The 20,393-nt window shown below is 32.4% G+C and overlaps 1 protein-coding gene across 4 annotated transcripts; it reads right to left on the bottom strand.

The window, feature by feature from the left end:
• Positions 1–734: 734 nt before the first annotated feature.
• Positions 735–18,588, bottom strand: LOC127726654 (DNA-binding protein P3A2-like). 4 transcript variants are annotated; one of them, XM_052234109.1, is made up of 9 exons: positions 18,480–18,588; positions 15,668–15,873; positions 14,339–14,453; positions 11,327–11,462; positions 8,987–9,130; positions 7,501–7,659; positions 6,183–6,404; positions 3,510–3,696; positions 735–2,615 (listed from the first exon to the last, which is right to left on the bottom strand). In XM_052234109.1, the coding sequence occupies exons 2-9, from the start codon at positions 15,849–15,851 to the stop codon at positions 2,413–2,415; spliced, it is 1,350 nt and encodes a 449-aa protein (XP_052090069.1). In that variant the 5' UTR covers positions 15,852–15,873; positions 18,480–18,588; the 3' UTR covers positions 735–2,412. The 4 variants fall into 4 exon arrangements, with proteins under 4 accessions (XP_052090069.1, XP_052090060.1, XP_052090078.1 ...); XM_052234100.1 differs by lacking the exon at positions 18,480–18,588 and adding an exon at positions 17,754–18,090; XM_052234118.1 differs by lacking the exon at positions 18,480–18,588 and adding an exon at positions 17,771–18,090.
• Between the last annotated feature and the right edge of the window lie 1,805 nt (positions 18,589–20,393).

The raw sequence follows: 20,393 nt of genomic DNA, 5'->3' as shown, positions 1-20,393 counted from the left end.
CCCCCCCGTTGAAGTTAAATGGTTGCTCCCTAATTAATTCAAAATCACTGGACCATTACCTAGGGTGCAGTGCCTCGAAATAGTTGTCAAACTGATATGTACTGATAGTAATGCAACTTTATATTAAATATCATTGATCTATCACAAGTATTTCCTATCAACCTAACATAAGCAGAAAACTTAACTTTAAAATTTGCTAATTAATTCAAAGTTGCTGGACCACGACCTAGGGGTAGGGCCTCGAAATAGTCGTCAAACTGATATGCATCAATTATCAATTACAGCTGTTCTAGTGATTAATTATAATGAATATCAGTTGGTTAGGGCAATCAAACTAGATAATCCATTGTAAAATTTACTAATTGTTTATGATCTGTTGTAAAATAAATACTTTGAAAGATTTGTATAAAAATAAGAAGATGTGGTATGATTTCCAATGGGACAACTCTCAACTAAAGACCATATGAATTACAAGCTGGTCCACTTTAAATTGTTGCAGTATACATGTAGAATCACTGCAAATATATGCACTAATGATGTTTTGCTTTATATTCAGTGAACTTTTAAGAGTTAATTTTCATTTGTAATGTTTTAGCATATTGATAATGTCGTTAATTATGATTACATAAATGATAGTCAGTTGGTTTGGCTTAACCAATTATAACTGATCATCTGTTGCAAGGTTTTGAACACAATAGTCAACACTTTAATCTGGCACTTTACAGGAACTACTATTCTAAGCTGACTTTTTATTTTTATGACAATAAACACACAAATATCAATGTAAAATATGATTCAATAAAGTTTTCTAGAACAATAAAACATTCAACATGTACATAAATTACATTTAGTAGTACATGATGCTTCTTTTTAGTAACCACATATAAATACACAATTTACAATAAAAATTTGCTGTAAAACAAAAATTTTACATTGCTATAAATGCACCTAATTGTCCAATGAAATACATTAAAATAGAGTTTGGATAATCAAACCAAAAGGCCAATCTAAGCCTGTCCCTATTTTTAGTTTCTAGTTTGTAAACCTTTTTGAGATATTTGCAAGCATGAACAATGCAATCTATTATTAAGAAAAATATTAAAACTTTCTGTAAAATTTCTTTTTGAATATAGTATATTTTTATGGAAATGTACATTATATTCCATTTAAATAGATTACTGCGAAAATTCCACATATTTGCATTGGGTTTATACATATCAATCAGAAACCAACCAGTAGAAAAATAAATGTATATTAAGATTGTCAAGTATCCCTCCTGACAGTTTGTTGAGAATAACTAGAACCAGTCCAGTGTCCAAACAACAAAATCATTATGTGAATTACAAAATGTTATTTAAAAGAGAAACAAGAATGTGTCCATAGTACATGGATGCCCCACTCGCACTATCATTTTCTATGTTCAGTGGACCGTGAAATTGGGGTCAAAACTCTAAATTGGCATGCAAATTAGAAAGATCATCATAGGGAACATGTGGACTAAGTTGACTGGACTTCAACTTCATCAAAAACTACCTTGACCAAAAACTTTATCCTGAAGTGGGACAAACGAACGGACTCACAGACCAGAAGACTATAAATACCAGTGTGAAAATATTAGAGCCAACTGCTCTTATTGACAAACTTTCAAAACATCACGCAAATTTCTTTCATCTTGTGTATGCTTTAGATGATTTTTTTTATCTTCCTATGTTTTTGTTTTCAAAAACAAATCACACGTTTTTGGTTTTTTTTTACTTTGAAACTATTATTATCTTTAAATCAATCAAGAATACAATTACGGTATTTTAATCTTCACATTATACAGCAACTGGCCTGGTGGGCCTATAGTGGATCAGAGTGTAGACATTGGTATTTCTTATATTTTGTCATAATATGGGCTTGATGTATCATTGTCTTTGATCATTAACAGACAACTAATTCTGAAATGTTTTTGCTTAATTTCAAAATGCTACTTTTACATTTTAATTCAAATGTTGGAAAATGTGACGACTAATTACAGACTGGGTATGTGTTTTGTTACTGGTGAGTCTAGCAGCCAACTAAATTACCTCATCAGCATCATCATATTTATATAATGCAGTGATTGGGAAGAAATGTTGCTACAGCTATTACCCCTTTCATTTACAAAATGTCCTAGTTAACAAGGGAAAATTTAACCAATAGTGTTATTAATTTTTTCGAGTCAATTATTCTTCAAATACTGGAAAAGACTGATTGGTTGACTGGTGGTTGCCTTAAGCTGCCTCAGCACTAAAAGACTATATCACAGCGTACTGGAAAAGTGTTCAATTCCAAATATTAATGATGAACTATATAGCTCTAGCATACAATGACAACTGTATTATAATATACATGAATAAACAGATAATAAATATTTTTTGTACATTAAGATCATGTTTCCTCTAGTTTAGGTTCAACATGTTCCAACACATCCGGTGACTGACTGTCCATACTTTGAATATCTGGTATCACATTAATATCATCATCTTTAGGAACACCCATGGGTGCCATGGCAACATGTAGATCTGTACCTGAATGTAATGTTGTAACAGGATTGGTCAGTTGTTGATACATTGAAACAGGTATAACTATGCCTGAAATAAAAAAACATAAAATTAGTCTGATGGTGATAAGAACCATATATCACAGACCAGACCTTTTCTATTGTAGGGTTGTGATTTAAAAAAAAAACATTGTCTAGTATATGACCTAATTTCATAACCTTTAACAGAATGACATACTTACTTTAATCTGATTCTGGATATGTAGGTGGATGTGCATACTTTCTCTATTTAATGAGCCACTGACATCAATTGGGAATTTAACGTAAACAAACATCTATAAGTATTTTTCAAAATAACTTGCAAAGCAAAGCTGCCAGTAAAACTTAATTCTATTTGTAAATGTATTGCAAAAACATTACTACGATATATCCAGTATAAATAAATGAAAATTCCACAAAAATATTTTTTATTTTGGCATATGATCATGTCTTCATTTGAATAACTTAGCCTCACTGTGAATTTCAGATAAATATGCTGTTCCATGGCTTTGGGATTTGTCATTCATGTAACAAATTTGTCATGAATTAAGGTTTGTTTTATTCTGAATATTGTTTCCTAGATTCTGCTGGAATTTTTTATTTTTTTATTTTGAACACACAATTTTGTTGACATTTTTATATAATAAGGAGATGTGGTATATCTTCGTTGAAATATGATAAATTGCCAAACATCTTTAAAGGAAATACACAATTCATAGGAATGACAGTCTTCAAACATCAAAGCAGCAATTGCATTGCTTTCCTTTTAATGAATTTGAAAACTTGATAGTTCAATTTTACATGATTTAATATTTATCAAATAAAGACATAAATAAAGCCTTTGATTACTACTGGAAGGGATTCAGAGAACTTTTTTTTAATAAAATGAGAACATTTTTTAGATGAAGATTAAAATCTTCTGTTGTGCAATTCACTGTTTACTTACCATTCAATGCATTATCCCCTGTTAAAATAATTTGTCCATCTTCTGATATTGTAGCTATACTCTGTGCCAATGAGTCTGCGTTCATCTCTACACTAACAGGTGTCATGTGTGTCAGATTATCACCACTAGGGTTGGCCAGGGTTTGCACAGCTTGACTGGCCTCCTGATTAGGTACTCCAGGATGAATCTATATACAGACAAATTGGAGCTATTATATTATAAAATATATGGTCCAAATGGAAAAACAATCTTAAAGCAGGGAGTCATTCATAAAAACAATTTCTTTAAATTACTTTATTTCCTTGATTCTAGTATTTCAGAGTCAAAATAATATTTGCATGTCACATATTTAATACTGAGAGGAGATAACTCTCTAGTAAATTATTTTGTCATTGAGCATTACCTTTTTAAGTCACATCAATCATAATCATAAAAAAAGCTTGATGTAAAATCTTTCAAATAATTGGTTTCAAAAGTTAAGCAGTGGTAAAAGCTAGTTATTTTGGATTTAATTTTACTTTCCATATTTTTATGAGTCTCATTTTGATTTTTATAGGTAATACCAACACAATGTAATGTTTGGGATCTTGAAAAAATGAATGAAGAGGGAATTACTATTTTGTTTATTCTGATTTTGTTTTGTTGGACAAGTTGAAAAGATTGGATAATTTGAATATTCAAATAATTATGCTGTCAAAATAAGGCATGTTTATGCTTATAAAAATGCATACCAAATATCATTGAAGTACCATTAAAGGTTCCCCTTAAACTAACCTAATCACAAACTTAAACATGTAAACTACATAAAAGTTTCAAAGTCAATAGACCATGTTTGAGGTGGAAGGCCCTAAATATTTCTTTTCATGGGTACCACTTTTCGTGTATTAAGGAAAATTGCGCTCCAACTGGAGCAGCTGGATACGACCGCAGAGGTCAAACTCTGAACAATTGGGGCAAGTATGGACACAATATTCAAGCTTGATAAGCTCTGAATTTGGATAGTGATTAAATATTTGATACATTATAGATTTCTAATACAGAATAAATGTGGTCAGATAACTTAAAAATTTGAAATGGGACATTTAATCTACTTAATGGTCCAATATCCAAAATGTATTGTGATAATCAGCATTGTGCATAAATTTCATAACATTTGGTTGAGGCAAACTAAAGTTAGAGAACAGAAACCAATTTTGGGACGTACATACGTACGTACGGACAGACAGACGTACAGACGGACAAGGGTAAATCTTAATGCCCCCGCTACGGTGGGGGCATAAAAAAAAGAATTCAAACAAAGTTAAATTTTTGACCCTTTGGACCTTAATATGGACTAATTTGAAAACAGGGCCCAAAATTAAAAATCTTAATGCACAGTTAGATTCAGCAAATCATAGAACCACAAGAATTCAGTTTTTGATGAAATCAAACAAATTCTAATTTTGGACCCTTTGGACCTCAATGTAGACCTATTTAAAAATGTCCAAATATCCAATATAGTAATTCATGGTAATACCTCCAACAATTCAAAACTTTAAATTAATCCTCATTGAAATTGGTTAAAAGATTTGTATTTATTTTCAATTGAAGATTTCTTGCTGTTGTGCAATACTTTGCTGTTGTGCAATGCTTAGTAAATCTTTTTACAAACTAAATATAATAATTTACACACCCTTTTTGGTGTGTATCTCCTGCCATATCAGTATTTGTTGTTTCTTTATATAGATCAGAAATAATTTATGTTAGAACCAGCTTAGCCAGTATTAGAAAAGTATTATTTTTGGCCCTATTTGGCCTCTAGTTTCTTAATGATTAAAGCCACAACCCACAAAATCGACCCCAACCTTCTGTGTGTGGTATGGAACCTTGTGGTACAATGTCATGAGATCCATTGACTAATACTTAAGTATTTGTCCTGAAACCAGAAAAACCTTGTTCCTCCTCCCCCTCCCCCACCCCCCTTTTCCTGAACAGTTTGAGCCATAACCCCCAAAGTCAAGTCCAACGTTCCCTTTGTGGTATGGAACCTTGTGTTTCAATTTCATAGAGATCCATAGACTAATACTTATGAATTGTCCATTAACCAGAAAAACCTTGTTTTTTCCCCCCTTTTTGTGCCCGTTATTCCTGAACGGTTTGGGCCATAACCCTCAAAGTCAATCCCAACCTTCCCTTTGAGGTATGGAACCTTGTGGTACAATTCAATTTCATAGAGATCCATACACTTATACACAAGTTGTTGTCCGGAAACTAGAAAAATGCCTTTTTTGGCCCCTTTTTTACCTTAATTCCTTACCAGTTGGGACCATAACCCCCCAAAATCAATCACAACCTTCCTTTTGTGCTATTGAACCTTGTGGTTAAATTTCATAGAGATCCATTCACTTATACTAAAGTTATTGTCCGTAAACCAAATGTCCTCGAACGACGATGACATGATAGCAATATACGAATGCAAATTTTTTGCGGTGGTATAAAAATTGTATTTTTGTTGACATTTAATTTTGTGGTTTTACAAAAGTCTACATAAATGCCTATAGAAAATTTCAAACTTTAACCTGATACCTGACGAACTAAGGAACAGATGAATAGATGAAAGGACAGCCTTGAAATATAATGCCCTCTACTAACACAGACGGGGCTTAATAAAAGGACAAACAATAATTAACTTACTGCATGAACAACTGTAGCTTGTGTCCCATCAGGAAGTGTAACGATTTGATTAGGTGATGTATCTATCTGAATAATAGACACTGTACCATCAGGATTGTTTATAGTTTGTAACATAGTTCTTTGATAGCTCGATTCGGTTTCGAATACATGTAACAGATCTTCTCTTCCATGGTGTCTGTAACAGTTCTTCACAATACTTTTAAGAGCATCTGTCCACGATACCTATTTAAACAGAAATGTAAGTGATTGAAGCAATACTATTATATCCCAATCATTTTATATGATTTCATACATATACATATGTAAGCAGAGTATATCACTGTATGCACATGTACGGTTATTAATTCTGATCATTATCATTAAACACAAGTGTTAAAAGATCAGTTCATTAATTCCAGTGTATTCCTGTTTTGCATTTTGTCAACAATATAATAAAGATACATGGAAAGAGTTCATATTTGAATACAAATAAGGAGCTGTCATCTCAACACAATATATGCAGGATTTGTGAAGTAAATGCTTTGTTATGGAAACCACAAAAAATAACTCAGATCAAAAATTAAAATAGCTGGTGCACAATGGAAATCTATCTAGCCATTTTCAAGGAATTGCAAATTTTCAAAGTTGATGTTGAAGACCAAGCAAAAAAACAGACATGACCCTTATGGGTTGTTATAGCCTTGTGCCTAAAATTTAAGGCCAAATAAGGCCTATCTTGCACTATTAACAATTTAAACCTTTTTCATATCAGTACGTACTCAAAAAATGACAAAAAGGGAATAATAAAAAATCTTCGTTCAGTCTAGTTTTCAAAATAAATATAATTCTGAAGATCTATAAATATATGTACAAATCAAGAATTGTGTTTTCGCTTTTTAAACAAATTATCTGACATTATTTCTTTTTATTTATAAGCATTATGTTAATTGGTTGTACTTCCTTATCCTGCATGGTTTTTTTTTACAATCAAGATAATTCCAGAACAGCAGCTTTGGAAGAAATGTAACAGTTCACTATATATATATATCTACACACACTTAAAACACATGTCTTATGTCTATCTCTAGATTCGCCTTACGCGACAAGGTAACACTATGACTATTGAAGTCATATTTTTATATAGCAAATGTGGTCTAGAGCGCTGGACATGAGGCTAAGCGATTGGTGCTGTAGTGTATCAAAGGTATGAGTCCAAATCCTGTTGAGGGACAAACTTTTTGTCAGCATAAAAATCTAATTCTAACACTGTTTATTTTTCAGACTTATATATATCATGTTGATTGGCTGGCATTATGAATTTAAATATCAATATGTGAACCTTTTTCTTCTGCTCTGTTGTTCTAACATCACTTCTAACATTAGCCCATGGAACATCATCAGGCCACCAAACAGGACGACATTCCATTTTACCCCAGCCAGGTTTACTTCTGCCTGTTGAGTATTTTAGCATTTCAGGTATGAACGTCCTTAACTGAGCCTATAGAGTAAAAAAAACTAAAATGACTGAATTTTAAATACACCATATTCAGATAAATACACTTCATACTCTGCAGGTTTTCAACAAGTAAATAAAAAAAAATCAAACATGATCAAGTTTCCACAGAAAAGGAGCTTTCTCATTCGAGTTTATAATATACTGTCTTGTGTTCACTCCTCTTGTTTCTAAAAAAAAATTGTAAACAGGTGTTGCTACCAGTTTTGATGTACATCATTCCCTTTTCATCACATTTGGATGCATTTTTTCTCTTTGTTCCTGATAAAGTTTCATGTAGGCTAAGATTTGATAAAACAGTCGTGTTTTTGAGATGTAATGTAACCAATTGTGACAACCCCAAAAATTCAAAATATCAGTTTTCAGTCTTATTTGATGTTAGTTGTTATCTGTGATATTTTTTGTGGTTTCTGTGTAGAAGAGGCATAATTGGGCCTGAATTTGTACTTTAACATGGTCCATTTTTTTTCTAATTTTAGTCAGATTTTTTTCAGTGAGTTAATTTTGATCAGAATGTGATTTTCTTCCTTATTTTTCTCTTGAGAGCTTTTCATGATTTGTAGGGATTTTGTCTGACTATCTAGGTAACTGAGGTATAGGAATAAAAGATTGAGATACTTCACTATCACGATTTGATTGACAGATACAGTGTGTCTGTGTCTCAACTGACTAGTAATATGTTTTAACTGTGTTAGATCTAAAGCTTCCAGAATATTGGTCTGATCTGTAAACTTACTGATTGTGTGCTATTAATTTCCTATTGTGACATTTGACTGAGAGAGTCTTGCTCCTTTTGGAGTTCATGCAATTCAATGAGTTTTATTTAACCTTGATTTTTATCTTTCAAATGCATTTGTGAGATTTGAACATTGATAAACTTTTGTTGCCTCTGATTTTCATGTACAAGTATAAAAAAAATTATTTTCATTTTTTTGTACTGTAAATACAATTTTCATTGATTCATTTAATTTGGATAATTTTGCAATGTGTTCCTATTGATGTGCACTTTTAATAATATTCCAAAAGCTTTGTCATAACTCTCAAAGTTCCTTATATATGTGAAAGTCCAGTGGGACTATAATTAAGCTACTGTGTCAAACATTTGACAGTTTCAAACTAAATTTTGTGTTCTAACTTTCTTTGAATGTACATTTCTTTCAAAAGATGATGCTGTCATATTATCTATATCTATAAATGAATGGGTAACTTGTTGGCAGTCACGTCCAGAGCTAATATGCAAATAATTTCTACAGCTACAAGAAATCACTTGTTATAAATATCTGGGCCAGATAATGTCTTTAATATGAATTACCTGTGTCATTTTTTCTACTGAAGTAGGGATACCATCAATGGATAATGACGGTAGCTCTTGAGCACCCTGGTGTTCTGCATGAGGTATTGTCTCAGATAAAGATGTCTCTAAATCTTGAAGAATAACTCCTTTACAATTCCTCATCTGAAACACAGGAAACTAACATATCAAAATACACAAAATGTATGGCTACACAACATGTACAGTTTTAAATCACCATTTTTTATAATTTTGCAGATATAATAATTCTTAAGTAATTCATCTAAAACTTGTTTGAGCTGCCATTCCAGTATTATACATTCCTTTTATTCACAGTTTTCATGTTATGCATTATTCAGTTTACATGTTGTACATTTTCATTTTATTTAAAAATAAATGGGGAATGTGTCCCCCGCTTGCATATACATGTAATGTTAAAAAGGGACATAACTCAAGAACGGTAAAAGTGATGCTATCCAAATTCGCACTTGATCTGAGTTATGTGGTAATAAGTATTGTGTATAAGTTTCATAACATTTGGTTGAGGCAAACTTAAGTTAAAGAATGGAAACCAAAAATTCAGCCATTTTTCTATTTGTAAAAGGCATAACTCTATAACAGTAAAAGTGATGCCACCCAAATTCAAACTTGATCTGTGTTTCGTGATAAGAAGCATTGTGTATAAAATTTATAACATTTGGTTGCGGCAAACTAAAGTTAGAGAATGCAAACAAAAAACAAGAATGTGTCCATAGTACACGGATGCCCCACTCGCACTATCATTTCCTATGTTCAGTGGACTGTGAAATTGGGGTCAAAACTCTAATTTGGCATTAAAGTTAGAAAGATCATATCATAGGGAACATGTGTACTAAGTTTTAAGTTGATTGGACTTCAACTTCATCAAAAACTACCTTCACCAAAAACTTAAACCTGAAGCGAGACAGACGGACGAACGGATGCACAGACCCAAAAACATAATGCCCCTAGGTGGGGCATAATTAAGCATTTTTTCCATTTGTAAAAGGGCATAACTCTAGAAAGGTAAAAGTGATGCCACCCAAATTCAAACTTGATCTGTGTTTTGTGGCAATAAGCATTGTGTATAAGTTTCATAACATTTAGTTAAGGCATAAAAAAGTTAGAGAATGAAAACAATTTTGGGATCTGTACTTACCTACCGATGTACGGACAGACAAGGGTAAAACTTAATACCCCCTTTGCTATGGCAGGGGCATAAAAATAACGGTTACAAGAAATAATGTGTTCATGAAAATTTTATGGCAGAGAAATCCATGTAACAACATTAGGGAGAGCTTAAAATAAGGGCTGTGTGGGAAACCCAAAACACGTGCAATTTTTTTTAAAATTTATTATTTTGACGTATCTTAGTAGATATCTACGGCTGACCTTCATTAGAGACTATAAATGTCAAATTTGGTTTAACTTGAGTTGTTAGGACAATTAACAGTCTCATTGAATAAATTTACATCATATTTTGTTCTGAATTTATAGTATAAGCTTTCCTGAATGCAACTTTTTTGGCATTGTTAAAAGATGAGACGAAACAATACTATCAAAGTGCTTGTGAGCACTGAAGGGTAAAGATTGCACTAATTTTGCAGTGGGAACTAAAATTAAACATTGCATTGAAGTGAGCATTTGAAAGCTAAACTACAAAATGGACAAAGGAAGATAACTCTAATTTTTAATATTACTTTTAGAATGACATTGATATTGATAACTAGATTCATAGAGGGGGGTAGGACCTTTATAGGGACTCCGGGATCGGGTGTTTTTAAGCTCAGGATTTCGGGATCCGGGAATTTTTTTTTCGAATTTCGGGATTTAAATTTTTTTAAATTCATGACCTCGAGATTCCATGTTTTTAAGCCCGGGATTTCGGGATCAGGACCCCTCCTACCCCCCTCTTCATACACCATGTACAATTAATGCAATTTTCTGAGAAGTATGGTTCTTCACATACATGTAAACACCATTTTGTAGCTTGAATACCGTGAGTAAATATTTCATTGATACTTTTCTTGAAATGTCATGGAGAGAATGTATAGAATGTTGTGCTCAATGAGCTATATTTTTTTTATCTCAAAAGTAGTGATAATGTTTGGAAAATTGATAACTATTAAGCCAGCCCCATAAGGGTTTTGATTATATGAATGCATTATTTACCTAAATGCTTGCCTCTAAACAAAAATGTTCACTGTTACGCACATTATTTTTGTATTGTAAAATATATGCAGTACAAAATATATTTTTCCAGTATCCACTTAAATGCTGCTTCAATACATGACCTAATACAAAACATAATGTGCAAGTAAACTTCCTTCTTGTATAACATACCACACTTTCTAAAGGTTGTGATCCAAACACTTTATAATTATTGTTTGAATTTGACATTTTTCCAGGCGTACAACATAGCACCACTGCCTGCTGACCAACTCTTGTAGTGTACTCTTCTATTGTCTGCTTCAATTTCCTGAAAATATACGTTAACAATGGTTAATATTTCTTTTATGTGTAAAAAGTTTCAAGTTGATGTGACCGCAAATTCATGGTAATCTACCTCAACTAAAAACTTTGACCTAAGAATGAACTGATGTTCAGTGAACCATGAAATCATGGTAAAAACTGTAATTTGACAAATTAATTCAAAAAGCTATCATAAATTACAAGTGTACAAAGTTTCAAGTTGATGTGACCAGAACTTCATGAAAGACTATCTTCACCAAAAACTTTTACCTGATATGGGACATATAAATGGACAGATTGATTGATTAATTGATTGGTTGTTTAACACCACTAATTTGTGTGTATTAGCACTATTGTGCTATTTCATGGCGGTCAGTTTTTATTGGTGGAGAAAGCCAGAGTGCCCGGAGTGAACTGAATGGACAGACATATATATATATATATATATATATATACAAGTCTAAATTGAAAACAACGTTCAAACCTATGATTGCGTTGGATAAAAACCGCAATTTTTATACGTGTGCATGCAAACAATTTCTTGTTAGAGGGGTCTAAATACAGCACAAACAACATTTTCCAAAAGACCAAAAAAGTGAAAAAGTATATTTTAACAAAACGCATTTGACTAACAGGTCGAACAACAAATGTTCTTAAATCCTGCTGACTGCCATTGGCGATTGCCAAATAAACGGATCACAAGGTGTAATAAATGGATCTTAACTATAAATTTAATACCAAACAGAAAACAATAAACTTGCGGCGAAGATGGTATACCGCAAACAAAGGTGCAAAGATTTTTTGTACACCATATCCGGATTTCGACAATTAATGTCTCTTCAGTGATGTTAGGAATCAAAAAAGGTTATTGGAAGGCTATATAATTTACCTCAATTTAGGATAGACTCTTGAATTTTGAGGAGTCAAAATAGGATGAACGGATCATATAAACCCGAAGGCAAATATAATACAAGCCCAAACGAAAAAATATAAACAAGTCTAAATTGAAAACAACGTTCAAACCTATGATTGCGTTGGATAAAAACCGCAATTTTTATAAGTGTGCATGCATACAATTTCTTGTTAGAGGGGTCTAAATACAGCACAAACAACATTTTCCAAAAGACCAAAAAAGTGAAAAAGTATATTTTAACAAAACGCATTTGACTAACAGGTCGAACAACAAATGTTCTTAAATCCTGCTGACTGCCATTGGCGATTGCCAAATAAACGGATCACAAGGTGTAATAAATGGATCTTAACTATAAATTTAATACCAAACAGAAAACAACAAACTTGCGGCGAAGATGGTATACAGCAAACAAAGGTGCAAAGATTTTTTGTACACCATATCCGGATTTCGACAATTAATGTCTCTTCAGTGATGTTAGGAATAGAAACGGTTATTGGAAGGCTACATAATTTACCTCAATTTAGGATAGACTCTTGAATTTTGAGGAGTCAAAATAGGATGAACGGATCATATAAACCCGAAGGCAAATATAATATAAGCCCAAACGAAAAAATATAAACAAGTCTAAATTGAAAACAACGTTCAAACCTATGATTGCGTTGGATAAAAACCGCAATTTTTATACGTGTGCATGCAAACAATTTCTTGTTAGAGGGGTCTAAATACAGCACAAACAACATTTTCCAAAAGACCAAAAAAGTGAAAAAGTATATTTTAACAAAACGCATTTGACTAACAGGTCGAACAACAAATGTTCTTAAATCCTGCTGACTGCCATTGGCGATTGCCAAATAAACGGATCACAAGGTGTAATAAATGGATCTTAACTATAAATTTAATACCAAACAGAAAACAATAAACTTGCGGCGAAGATGGTATACCGCAAACTAAGGTGCAAAGATTTTTTGAACACCATATCCGGATTTCGACAATTAATGTCTCTTCAGTGATGTTAGGAATCGAAACGGTTATTGGAAGGCTATATAATTTACCTCAATTTAGGATAGACTCTTGAATTTTGAGGAGTCAAAATAGGATGAACGGATCATATAAACCCGAAGGCAAATATAATACAAGCCCAAACGAAAAAATATAAACAAGTCTAAATTGAAAACAACGTTCAAACCTAGGATTGCGTTGGATAAAAACCGCAATTTTTATACGTGTGCATGCAAACAATTTCTTGTTAGAGGGGTCTAAATACAGCACAAACAACATTTTCCAAAAGACCAAAAAAGTGAAAAAGTATATTTTAACAAAACGCATTTGATAACAGGTCGAACAACAAATGTTCTTAAATCCTGCTGACTGCCATTGGCGATTGCCAAATAAACGGATCACAAGGTGTAATAAATGGATCTTAACTATAAATTTAATACCAAACAGAAAACAATAAACTTGCAGCGAAGATGGTATACTGCAAACAAAGGTGCAAAGATTTTTTGTACACCATATCCGGATTTCGACAATTAATGTCTCTTCAGTGATGTTAGGAATCTATATATATATATATATATATATATATACAAGTCTAAATTGAAAACAATATATATATATATATACAGACCAGTACACATAATGCCTGCTACTATTGAAGACAGGGCATTAAAATATTGTTCTCTGTGTGTATGAAATAATTTGATCTTTCTAGTAAAGTCTGTTGAATAAATCAAAATACTGTATGTATAAACTTACATGCAATTCTTTAAGCATGATAATCTCGACATTTTTGTGAAAATTCAACATACTAAATGAACACAAAGAGGGTGGTTTTTTACTTTACTGATTTTGGTTACTTCTAATGTTGATCCCTGTTTTAAACATTTGTTTCGATAAATAAAATTTTCATTCATGTGAAGACATCTACTCAATAAAATATGTTATGTTGTTTATCAGGAATACATACTTACCTAAGCAGCCTTGTTTGTTGTCGTTTACGTATAGATGGATTAGTTTCAAAAGAATGTGGACGTTTCTTTTTTCTACCACCAGCAATTGCTGCAGCTGCAGCTAATCCTACTGTCCCTGTCATAAAACAATACCTCTAAATTATTTTATCCTTTTAATATTAATACAAACAAGTAAAACTGTGAGCTACTGCTCACTAATGATACCCCCGATGAAATATTTCGGTAAACAGGAAGTTGTTCAGTGCTGAATCTGAAAACACATCACACGGTATAGCTGACTTAAATAAACCCTGAAACCAAATTTCAGAAATCCTTGTCAAGTAGTTCCTGAGAAAAATGTGACGAAAATTTTCAACTTGGCTATCATGTGTAAAATAATACAAGTGTTCGTTAAACAGGAAGTTGTTGAGTGATGAATCTGAAAACGCATCACAGGGTGTAACTTACTTATATAAACACTGAAACCAAATTTCAGAAATCCTTGCCAAGTAGTTCCTGAGAAAAATGTGACGAAAATTTTCAACTTGGCTATCATGTGTAAAATAATACAAGTGTTTTCGGTAAACAGGAAGTTGTTGAGTGATGTATCGGAAAACGCATCACAGGGTGTAACTTACTTATATAAACCCTGAAACCAAATTTCAGAAATCCTTGTCAAGTAGTTCCTGAGAAAAATGCGACGAAAATATTCATGGGACGGACGGACTGACGAATGGACTGACGGAAGGACAGACAGAGGTTAAACAGTATACCCCCACTTTTTTAAAGCGGGGGTATAATAAGAAAATTGTTCTTGTATCAAAATATGTCAAAATGTGATAGCTGGGAAAAACAGATCCAACTCTGAAAAATGAAAAACTTATAAACATGCACTTCATTGGAACTTTTAAAAGTTTTTCCAATATACACGTACAATGAAAATATGCAGGAATCCAATTTGTATCAAGGTTTCTCTGTCCACACATATGTTATTAAGTAGGATCTGTTTTTTGAATGTAATGTTCTTTGTCAGTTTACAAACTTTGTCTTTTACACACAGTACTAACATATATAATAGAGGATTAAGGATTCTCCATCATTGTGTGATGACAATTTAAAACTTTCCACTTTTCTTCAGAATGGTAGGTCATAATAATAATAATCAGGTTTTCAAAATGTAAATTGCAAAGAATTACAGTGGTAGATGGTGACATGCTACTGTACAATGTAATATATATATATATATATATATATAGTAGCATGTCATTACATTACTTGACTGTTTATTTGGTCACTACCACCATATTAAGTGGCAAATCAATATATCCTATGTTACATGTATGTCTGTACCTGCAGCTGCTAACTGAACTGAAACTTCATCATCACCCAGTAGATCAGAACTGTCAAACGAACTCTCTGGAGAACTTGGTTCACTTATACCATCACTCATGATATCTGAAGAACTGTTTAATGTGTAAGTCTGGATCCCTGTTCCATGACCTGTTGATGATACAATGCTTGCACTTATCATCATGCGTCCTGTCTGTAAATGTCATCTGCAATAGACAAATTAAATCACCACAATTTTTTTAATATGTCATGAACAAGACATCTGCCTTGGTATTCTTACAAATTGACTTAGTCGACTGAAAAAAGTATGGAGTGTAAAAGTCAAAATGTTGTAAATAGATAACACTGTAACAACAAAATAACTTAAGACAGGATAAACATATGACCCTCACATATGATATGACAACACTTTCACATGGACTTCACAGGTTAATATTTATTTTAAACTTATCATGGATGGTCCCCAACTCCCTACAACATACCAAACAAGGGTGTAAAATCAAAGGATCCTTATTAGAACATAATGCTTACTGCCCAATAAAGGCTTGACTGTAACATTGTAAATTAGATATGACTGGCTAGTGTAATTTTAAAATCAAGCTAGCATATCTTTTTGTCATTATTTGTGCATTGTTCAAAATTTCAACAACAAAAATAAATAAGAAACAAGTTTGTTTTTCACATTCCTCAGGATAAGGTTAAAGAAATAGTTTTTGATGCCAATTATTTGAAAATCATTCAGTTCACAACATTATCAATTTATTCAACTTTTCAAAAAGACAATTTTAAGATTTTTTTTCTCATAAAAATGCTAATTAAAAAAATTAACACCTGAGAATATTGAAAAGGTGTCCTATTATTATCAATGTAAAGTTTGTATTATACTGTATAACACGTATAATATCAGAATGTGTAAATAATAAATAATTTTCTTATTTCATGTATTTTTTTCAACTACATGTATTTGTGGTTTCCCACCTTTTTCCAGTTAATTATAACTATAAAACTTGGCAATAACGATTGAAAATCCAACTGATGGGTAGGAGTGTTTACAGAAATTAGAGACCCATTGCATTCATTTTGCAGACTGTTTGTTGCTCTCTTGGTCTCTTTTGGTTATTGTTTCTGTTGGGTTGCTGTGTCATTGAAGTACACCCCACATCTATCTTATTCATGTTGAATAAGTATTTACAATCAGGGAGTGTCTTCCCTGAATTCTAAAAACTGCAGACAATTTTATATAGTAAAGGACAGGGTTTGAATCACTAGCGATTCGTTTTGTATTAAGACAAATGTAACTTTTTGACAGAAAAGTCGTCAACAAACACAAAAATCCTGAAGTAGAACAGTTGGAAGGTTTTATGACGATCCACTGGTTGTTTAAAACAGCTTCCAAAAGAAACGCAGCTGCTTACTTAATGAAGTTTAGTAAACACCAACATTCAAATTATATTGTGACGTGATTGCTTCCCTTAGTTGAAGTTACTAAATGTCATGCAGAAATTATTTTGAAATTATTGTATTTAATTTGTTTGTTAGCATTTGAATCGGAAACAACTTTTAATTGGAATTTGGACTGTCACGAAATAAAAGTTCCTTCATAATATAAGTTCCAAGTGGAAGAAATATTCTGTATGGAATAAAGGGTATAGAATATTTGTTCCAACAGGAACAGATGTCATGACATTGTTTTATAACAAAGTTTCCAGGGGAACTTCTGTTAGGCGGAACCAATATACGTTGACAGGACCATAGAACTAAAACAAGATTTCAGCATACTGGTTGGATGTTGATTATACCATTCAGTATTACATGTATTACTGTGTCCTGGAGATAAGTATTTTTGTAAAATGGATATAATACACCTTATCTTGTTTTTTGCCATAACTGGAATTTACAGACATTAATTCCCATAAAAAAATGTCATATCATATAATAAGAGAAATTGTGTGAAGCCCAAACAGGATAAGGTTCTAACAGTGTAAGCTGTACTTAGGAAGATAACCTAAAGAACAATTGTCTGTCCTCCATCCATACATTATTCAAGCAGGACTATTTCTTTAAGAACATTGAATTACTAATTTACTTTCAATGTCTGTTTACTTTCATTTCAGGTTTGACAATATGGCAAGCTTGCCAGAGTGATCTGCACTGCACTCCCATGGCATTATAATAGTTGAATAATTTCTTTTCAGATCCTGATAGGTTGAATCTTGTCCTGATGAAGAAATGTCATGCATTCTCTCATAATCTAACTAAAAGGGAGACAATGCAATATTAGCATTTTACCAGCCATTTTGAATTCTCATTTTCAATAACCCTGCTTTTTAAACATATTTCCATTTTATCGGTTAAAATTTTGCGGGTCTTTTTGTCAAAGTATACTGTGACACTGCGTGCGCAGTGTGGCTGACAGGTGTTTGATAAAAACCTTGCGTCTGCGCGACATTCTGACAGGCTTGCGCGAAGGCTGTGAGGATGAATGTAGAATATGCAGGACCACTAGAGTCTCTGCTTCGGACTGTAGCTAACTTTTTGAGAGACAATGCAAGTCTTTTAATGTTGCGTTTCGAATCTTTGAATTGGCATATTAGATAAGTAATGCAACTTATTTCGACCGTGAGTTCTGTTAAACTTTCGTGTAATTCGTAGGGTCTATGCGACTGCGCATTTTACGACAAATAAAGTTTGGTGGCCTTATTTCACATATGATTTCTCGTTTCCTATTTAAAATTCAGACTTTTCAAATATTCAGTGATTTCAATTTAATTCTCAGTTGTATTCTTAGTTTATGGTTTTGTTTATATCTTACCAAAATCGCAGGGAAAATTATAGTAAATATCGACATTCCAGACATTCATTATGCGCGAAATCGTCCATTTTGGAAATAGTCTGAGCAGATAAACAATGTTGTCCGAGGGGGTGGTCTCGCAATTGAAATTGGATCGAGCAATTGTAGCGCCACCTATGACTAATCTTTTTAGAAAGGCGAAACCCCAGTGACAAATATTTCAAGCAAAGTGTGTTTAAAAAATGATTTCTATGGCGAAAACTTCAGTAAACCGTAAAAAATTCTATTGCAACTTTGAAAGAATAATATAAAACGAAGGGTTAATAGAAGAAAAGGTCAAACTATATCAAAATTATATCTCTAGATGAGAAAAATACACAGATAACATTTAGACTTTTTTTTGTTAAAAAACAGCAAAACTCACAGCAATTTAAAAAAAATACTTATAGATTACAATATTTTATAATGCAGTCTCTATTTGGCTGCCTGTGTTGATTTTTTTGAAGATTTGACTATTCCTTCTCAGCAATCAAGACGCTAAGGGAGCAACCATTTAACTTCAAAAAAAGGGGGGGTATGATTTTTTTGTCCTGAGTCAGAATTTTTTTTTTAGTTTTTCAACGCTATCAATAAAATTATTTTTTTCAAAACTTATCACTATAATTTAAGGTATGGGAAAATCTGGACTCAGAATATTTTTTTTTGTCATCTGCTTGACCACAATTATTTTTTTTCATCAAATTGGGGATCAGAATATTCTTTTAAGAAAAAACCATAACCCCCCCCCCCCCCCCCCCTTTTTGAAGTTTGGTAATTATGGCATTTTGACTTTATAGGGGTATGCATAATAATGACATTGAATTGCTTACAGATATTTTCTCTAATTATAGACAACCGATACAGGGGATGAATTGAGTAGAAGTATTTTATCTTTAAAAAATGGTAAAATTGAATTTTAGAAATGTGGCTGTTCCAAAAATGGTGAAAACCCTAAAAATGACACTAAGTAACTCTTACCAGCGTATTACAATTACTCGAGCTACAGGAAAGGTTAAAGAAGAGCTGTACGTATCTGTCAAAAAATAAATCTCCAATATAAATGTACAAGATCAAGTGTTTAAGAGATTACTGTTTACTGATAATCTCAAAACTGTCTACTTATCATATTCAATTGCTGAAACAAATTCAGCATTTACCTACTCGTACTGCAAATTCTGCTGTTTTATTATCAGCCAGTCAGCTACCCACTGAAGCTGAAATTCACAAGATAATGCTTTCTTTATTTAAGAACATTGTTGACTGTAACATAAAGGCTCAGTTGAACGCGATATTGAAGTAAGGCAACTGGCTTTTGAGTCCACAGAGACCCAAAAACTTTTGAGTCCACAGAGACCCAAAAAGTTAATTAGGGCCCCATGAGGGCATATAACAGACCAACAATGTCATTATAAACAATAATATAACTAACTAACTAACTAACTAACTAACTTTATACAGTATAAAATCCAGTACAAAAGGATCATCGCTGAAATACATGAAAACATAGATAAACAAACAAAACATAAAGAGACAGCAACTGTGACACTTATAACAATATAATATATGCAATGCAATCTAGACAATAGACATGTAATAAAAAACAACAAAAAGAAACACACACAAACACCAAAATAACAACAACATATTTTAATTCAATTAATATTACGTTAACATTGACTCAAGTGCATCATGTAAATGCGCTTTGACTAGTAAATAAACAGAAGACTTAAGTAGTGTGTACCTTATGGAGAAATCTCTACAAAAAACACTAAGAAAACACCCACACATTTAACTATGAGGTAAATGCAAATAACATTGAATAATGGATATTATGACTAATCTGCAGTAAGCAGCAAGAGTTGATGCTTAAAGGGAAATCCTTCTTTGTATGCAGAT

Source organism: Mytilus californianus, unplaced genomic scaffold (genome assembly GCF_021869535.1).
Source record: "Mytilus californianus isolate M0D057914Y unplaced genomic scaffold, xbMytCali1.0.p SCAF_1, whole genome shotgun sequence".
Classification (NCBI taxonomy): domain Eukaryota; kingdom Metazoa; phylum Mollusca; class Bivalvia; order Mytilida; family Mytilidae; genus Mytilus; species Mytilus californianus.
Note: the sequence above shows the minus strand (reverse complement) of the source record. Positions and strands in the feature narration are given on the sequence as shown.